The sequence below is a fragment of the Theobroma cacao genome, chromosome 1 (assembly GCF_000208745.1).
Source record: "Theobroma cacao cultivar B97-61/B2 chromosome 1, Criollo_cocoa_genome_V2, whole genome shotgun sequence".
Taxonomy (NCBI): domain Eukaryota; kingdom Viridiplantae; phylum Streptophyta; class Magnoliopsida; order Malvales; family Malvaceae; genus Theobroma; species Theobroma cacao.
Genome location: NC_030850.1, coordinates 29,924,752 through 29,932,412, shown reverse-complemented (window position 1 = coordinate 29,932,412; position 7,661 = coordinate 29,924,752). Strand labels below are relative to the sequence as shown.

The window sequence follows — 7,661 nt, the reverse complement described above, 5'->3', positions numbered from 1 at the left end:
TTTATTTTAAATATGGTATTAGAGTTATCATAAATTACCTGATATCTTTCAATCTATCTCACTATAAGTTAGTGGTAAATGATATCCCTTAGATTCATGGATCTAATTCAGCTAAATGAGATTTTTCATTCACATTTTTTTCCACCAAGAACGTTTTATAAAACTCTTGGACCCCCGAATTTTAGGCTTCCGCTCAAAAGTTACACTGTATGTGAGCAGCCCTACAACTTCAATCAAGGTAATTCTCTCTCTATATGTTGATGATTTATTGCTTACTGGTTCAAATGTTAGTTCCTTAAGTGATTTTAAGAACAAGTTGATGAAAGAATTTGAAGTGACTAACTTGGGAGAGATGCACTATTTTTTGGGGTTACAATTCATTCAAAGGTCAGATTATATTTGCATACATCAAAGTAAATATGCAAATGAAATTCTGAAGAAGTTTAACATGGAGAAATGTAAAGCTGTGGATACTCCTTTAGCTTCAAACTATAGATTAACCAAGGATGATGGTACCCTAAATGCAGAAAGCTTAATGTGCAAAAGCATCATTGAAAGTCTACTTTATTTAACTGCTTCAAGACCAGATATCATGTTCTCTGCTAGCTTGCTGTCTCGATTTATGCAAAGTCCCTCACAAACTCACTTTGCAGCAACTAAGAGAGTTTTGAGGTACATTAAAGGAACAGTAGATTTAGGCTTGAAGTTTGAGAAGAAGAAAAGCTTTGTTCTTATGAGATATTGTGACAGTGACTGGGCAGGAAGTCTTGATGATTTTAAAAGCACATCTGGTTATTGTTTTTCACTTGGCAGTGCAGTTTTTAGTTGGAATTCAAAAAAGCAGGAAGTGGTGGCTCAATCTTCAGCAAAAGCAGAATATATTGCTACTGCTACAAATCATGTGATTTGGTTGAGAAAAGTCTTTCATGATCTGGGCTATAACTATGAGAAGGGTACACTGCTATTCATTGACAACAAATCTGCTATTTCAATTGCTAAAAACACTGTGTAGTATGACAGGACAAAACACATCAAAGTGAAGTTTCATGCAATCCGAGAAGCTGTGAAAGATGAAGAAGTTGATATTCAACACTATGGCACTACACTGCAGTTAGCAAATATCTTTACTAAAAGTCTAAGTAAGGATCAGTTCATGTTTTTGAGATCTGAGTTGGGGATTTGCAGTTCAAACACCAAGGAGGTGTGTTGTATATTGATGGTTTTTTTATATGCAAATAAAGCTACTGCAGAGGAAGAGCTAATGCTGATTTCACGAGTTTGAAGCTCAAAAGGAAGAAGAAAAAGATGTCAGATTCAATTTTATTTGTTTGTTTTTTTATTGTTTATTTTATGTTGGTTGAAAAGTCAAATTTGGCTGCTTGAATTAGTGAAGCTGTGTCGTATTGGTAGTGTACGAGTCATTGTGCCAGGAAGTTTTTCATTCCAGCACACTCAATCTTTGTAATGCCAGATGGCTTCATCTGGTTTGCTATTTCATTTTTTCATGTTCTCTCTCCTTGAACAGCATATATTGGTTGTTAAAAATGCAACGTAATGGAGAAGCCATTTTTTTGAGTAAAGAATATTTTTTCTCTCTCTTCTCTCTTGACTATTCTCTCCCGTGTTTATCATCTTCATCCTTTGATTATTCAAAGGTTTTAACAAAAGGGGTTATCAGAAAATCGAGCTACAAGTGGATAGCAAATTAGCTTTGCGGACCATCACTTCATCTAATTGTCGTCCATGTTTTAACTCCGATCTTATTCAAGCCATTCAACAACTATTTCAGCATCAATGGGATGTTAGAATGCAACGTATTTTTAGGGAAGGACATACCCTAGCCAATTATATGGCTAACAGGGGTTTTGATATAGAAGATGATTATGTATTCTATGATATTCCTCCACTCAATATTAGGAACTTTCTGATAAACGATATGTTGAGGATATGTTTTTCCTGTCTAATTAGAATTTAATTAATAAAATTTTTTTCCTTAAAAAAAATCTGTCATGTCAAAAATAAATAATGTATTAAGATAATTTACAATATAATATTATTTTTTTTGAAAAAATAAACTCTTTATACTCTAATTAATCGAGGGAAGCTAACACTCAACATGTCATACATCATAAGATCACTTGCTTTGAAAGGAGGAGAATTAAAAATAGAGTAAATCCAGTGAGCGAAAAGCCTAAGTTCACCATAAAATCAGCTAGGCAATTTCCTTCTCTGTAGATATGCTTAATGACAACCTCCCATTCCCATTCCATCAAGCTACGTATTGCATTGATTAGATTGGAATTTTGACATGGGTGTAAACCAGAAGAAGTAATTGCTCGAACTACTTACAAATTATCTACTTGCACAAAGATTCTTTTAAAGCCCAACTCCCATGAAAGCAATAACCTTTATATACTCCTCAGAGCTCAACTCTTTATGTTGTACAAGCACCTAACCGCATTGTATAACCACCAAGCTAGCCACCTGAAGCATTACGCAAAACGTCATCATCAGTAGCTTGTCCCATAGACATTTTATAAGCACTATCCTAGTTTAACACGATCCAGCTATCACTTGGAAGGTACCAACCTATAGAACTTTCCTGACGTCTAAAAGCAGCTAAAGCAACATCTCCTCAATTAACCATGTTAGCATTATGAACAATAGTGGCAAACTTATAATCGAATTCAAGCGACCAGCAGCAGCAAGCATTTTTCTTCCAAACACTAATGAGTTTCTCCACTTCCACATAAACCAACAAACAATTCCAAACACAACGTTCCATGGAATATGGTTAAATTTCAACTTATTATTGCCAAGATTGTAAATAATCCAATCAACCTTAGATGAAATAAAGAAACAAGGAACCTCACCATGGGGAACAATTCGGTTCCACGTTTCAACTGTCGTTGGACAATCCCTCAACACGTGAAGCATTGACTCGATCACCAGTTCTGCATTGAGGACATAATCCTTCATTAAACAAATGTCTACGCACCCTCTCCATATTAGGGAGAAGACATTTTTCAAGCTATGAAGAAGGAAGGTTTTAACTCTTTATGGTCCATGCCAATGTCATATTAAGCGTCACAAACCCCTATTTTCATCACCATCAATAACCATACAGCCCCGTAACAGGTCCTAAGCTAAAGCCACCATGAATTCACCAAAAGATGATAACGCCCAATAAGGTTCATCAATCATGGACGAGGCACCAGGTATAATGCAATTAAAAATTAAATTAAACTCCTCCACTGGTAAGGCCTAACCAACTCGACCTAAATCCTATTGACCATTGGGAAGAATAAATTCCTTAATACAACTCTGATTAGTAATGTCTACTCCCATTGTCCTGGCAACCTCACCTAAAGGACGATCACTAATTCAAATATCTTCTTAGAATCTTGTCGCACGGGCGCCATCACCCACCACCCATCGAATATTTCTTCTAAATATTTCCCATAGTCGAGATATAAAAGTCCATAAAGTTAAAGCTCCTAAACAAAAAAGGTCATCAGGAACAAAAGAGGAACTTAGATTATACTTGGTTCTCATAAAGCTCCTAAAAACGTCATTCATTTTTCTCAAACTTCTAATACCCAAGCCACCTTCATTTTTAGGTTTACAATCCTTTTTCCTACTCATCATATGAACTTTCTTATTGGTTACATCTCCACCCCATCAAAAATTACGGCAAGCAGACTCAATTTATATACAAACTTCAAGAGGAATGTTCATTGTTTGCATTGTCTAATATGGAAGGTTAAATTATGAAATTAGTCCTTATACTTTATCAAAGTGATAGATTTAGTTCATGTATAATAATTTGTAAAAATTGAATCTTTATACTTTTTAAATTAATAATGTTAGTTCAATCATTAACAGTATTAAAATTTTTCTCATATTCATGTTAATATAATATTTTTTTATTGATGTAGCATTGAATATGATGATGTGTTAATTTTTTTGTCAAAAAAGACGTTTCATAACATTCTTTTCACTGTTTTAAATTATAGAGCACAAAACTTATATTCTTCTCTATCTCACAATATTTTTTTCCTAAATCTTAGAATTTTTTTTTTTTAAAGTCAAGAGATGAAATAATTAAATAAAAGGGACAAGAAATCCCATAACGTTTTTACAAAAACTTGCAGTAGACAAAAAGTTGCAAGGGAACACAATCCACCTATACATGAACCGTACACTCGGCAAGTTAGTGGAGGAAAATCAAGAAATATCAACAGATGGATCTTAAGTAGTAGTCCAGAGGAGCAGCAGTCTCATAAAAAGGCAAACATTCAACCATCAAAACAATCCAAACATCCTGAGGTACCCGACAAATAAAAGCAGAAATATTCAAGGAAAAATCAAGTCGGATTAATTACCTCAATCTCCTGTGCAGATCCAACATCAAGGCTCAAAAAAAAAATCAACTGTCCTGAGAACTCCTTCTTTAGCCAGTGTGTCTGCTTCATTATTTGCTAAACCCATGGTGTGCTTAATGTCCCACTTCTTAATTTTGCCGAGAATATTGAGAGTTTGAGCAATCAGCTGTCTTAGTCTCCATGGCACCTTGTTAGGGGAAGTGATCCAATTAAAAACATTTTGTTTATCAGATTCAATAAAAAGGGAATGAGAAGTACACCACCTAGATGCAGGGTAAATGAGAGCGGCCTAACAGCCATTAGCTCAGTCTTGTTTGAATCGCACACCCCAATAGATTTTGAGAAGAGGATAAGGACATCCCCGTGCTCATTGCGCAAGATGCCTCCAATTTCTGAGTCTCCCGAACAACCTCGAGAAGCTCCATCTATGTTAAAACTGAGACTCCCCACTAGTGGTTTGGACCAAGATATTGTATTTGAGGTTTGCTTACATCTAGCAGGAGTAGTTCCCACATTCTGGAACCTAGCCAAGTCACCAATGGAGATATTGTGATTAGGCCATTTTGGATTAGCCCACCATGCAACTCACAGCTTTGTTAACTCAAAAAACTGCTCATCATCCCACATTTTACCTTTGAATATTACTTCATTTCTGGTAGTCCATATGGTCTATAAGACTGCATACCAAGCCATTCGCCAAATCAGCCCATTATTAAGAGAGCCAGCCACATCTAACCATGACAAAAAGCAAATCCGAGGATCATTATGATACACCAAATGAATATTCCAAAGGGCACCCCAATACTGCCACAAGAGCCAAGACTTGCCACAATTGAAAAAAAGGTGACTCACCATTTCGATTTCACCCTAGTAGAGAAGGCACGTCACTATCCACTCCGATAATACCACGTCGGGTAAGGACATCTTTCACAACCAATCGCCCATGCAGAATTTGCCAACATAAGCACTCAATTTTGAGGGGTGCCAGGCCAAACCAAATATGTTTCCAATGTTCAGTAGGATGAGATTGGGATGTGAGGACTTGTCGACAAAAGGAGTTGGGAGAATAATTGCCTAAAGGGCTGCCTTTCCAGATAAGCAAATCTTGAAAATTAATATTAAGAGTTTGCGCATTGATCAGGTTGTTAAAGCTCTCCCACTGATCACGCTCCCATCCAAAAATATTCCTACAAAGCTCAATATTCCAACGCCATTTATTATCAATCCAACCACCAAACTCATCAATGAAACCATCTTTGTTAGAAGCAGGTGCATAAATTCGGGAAAGTCACGCTTGAGAATGACACCATGAACCAATTCGTTGTTCCAAAAGTCAATGCGACAACCAGTACCTAACGATAGACCTATACCTTCTGTCACAAAAGAACTATAATCGTAGGAGCCACAAGGAGGTTTGGTAATGTTTTTCCACATACTTGAGGCTTTACACAGGGCACCTCGCTCAAGCAGGATTTTTTTTAGATCCAAACCAGATTTAATAACAACAATTCGTCTCCACATGCTCTTTGGTTCATTATCGTAATGCCATAGCCATTTGTTCAAGAAGGCTCTATTTTTCAGTCCAACGTCAACCAGCCCTAAACCACCAAAGACACCAAGATTGCAAATAGCATCCCAGCTGATATAATGGAGTTTTTGAACCAAGTTAAGACCACCTCACAAGAATCTTTTGAGGATTTTTTCGATCGCTGTTTTGACTTTGACTGACGTCTGGAACAGCGACATGTGGAATAAATGTAGGCTATTTAAAATAGTTTTGAGGAGCGTAATACGACCACCCATCGAGAGAGTTTTAGCTTTCCATGAAGGGAGTTTACATTTAACTTTTTTGATGACCGATTGCCATGCACTAAAGGACCCGAAAATAGCCCCTAGTGGAAGCCCAAGGTAGGTGGCAAGTGATAACTCTCTAATATAGAGTTATTTAGATTTAATTTTGATAATAATTTAGCTTAGTTCTTGTAGTAATGTATAAAAATTAGTAAATTTTATTTAATTATTTTAAATTAATTAATTTATGTGAGTCAATCTAATCTTAGTTAATTTTATATTTAATTTGGTGTAATGTGATTAAGATAGGTTGTTATTGATTTATTTGTACTTGTGTAGGTGTTTGACGAAAAAAGAATTTTAATGAAAGAAGGAGAGCAATTTTAAGGTGCAGACTTCTATTGCACATGTTTCGTTATTTTGACCATAACTCTCTACAATGCTCTAGATGAGATGATTCTTAGACCATTGGAAAGATAAGCGAAAAAGTTACAACTTTTATGTTTACCACTTCACCCATTTTAGCCTGAAAGGTGGTAAAAAATCTTGTCGATGTTGGAGCACTGCAGTAGTCTTAGAACAATTACGATTTATGCTATTTAAATGGTCCAGGCCATGACTTTGAGGTAGTAGGCCGCAACCCACGTAGTCTGATAAGAAAATCCTTATTGGAATTGACTTATTTCTTCATCCAACTTGGCGTAACTTCAAAGCCTTAAAAAAATAACTTTCAAAAGACTTTTAGGAGGGAACGGAACACCAGATTGACAGTTGAGAGTCAAACTACAAAGTCAGTAAAGTTAAGAAGAATTTGAAAGATTCAAGGAGATTTGGAGATCAAGATTACAATCCTTGGTTTTATCTATCTTTTTGTTATTCTCTTATTTTCTTGGTTTTGTTTTTACTGTTAAAATTTATTTAATGATGATGTGTGACTTGATGGGAAACTAAATTATTAATTTAAGATTATGATGGAACTCAATACGTAGTCTGATATATTTATCTCTCTTTTACTTATGTTTGATGGATTTAAGTTATTTATTTTATTTTATTCTTAATACTTCTAATTAACTGGCCACCAATTAAATTAAATTGAAAAACTAGGTTAAACCTTGATGCAGGAGATTTAGGTAGACCTTGAATAGAATAGCATATGATCGAATGCACTTAGTTGATTAGGTGATTTAATTTGCGTATAGGGTAGACATACATCTATAAGCCATACGTAGCCTAAATTAGAGCACGAACTTAATAAATCTTTCTTCAATTTAATTTGTATAGACATATAGTAAATTAATTGAGAGAGATATTTTTATGAGAAACTCAATAGAGACTTGTAAATAATTTAGGACTCTAGGTTAGCAACTTAATCCATTAAACTGAGTTAAGAGAAAAAGACAATATTCAGATGAAGTATTGAGAGATATCATAATCTTAGGTCTGATAACCACTAGAAGTTAATAAAATAATTTTGCTGATATATTT

General features: G+C 35.2%; 1 protein-coding gene across 1 annotated transcript; it reads left to right on the top strand.

Annotated features, from left to right (window-relative positions):
• On the top strand, positions 449-1,012 carry LOC18613378 (uncharacterized mitochondrial protein AtMg00810). Its single transcript, XM_018118089.1, has one exon. It carries the CDS (start codon positions 449-451, stop codon positions 1,010-1,012), a length of 564 nt encoding a protein of 187 aa, XP_017973578.1.

Coding starts and splice junctions, on each gene's coding strand:
- LOC18613378 (XM_018118089.1), top strand. CDS start 449: ATGGAGAAATGTAAAGCTGTGGATACTCCTTTAGCTTCAAACTATAGA.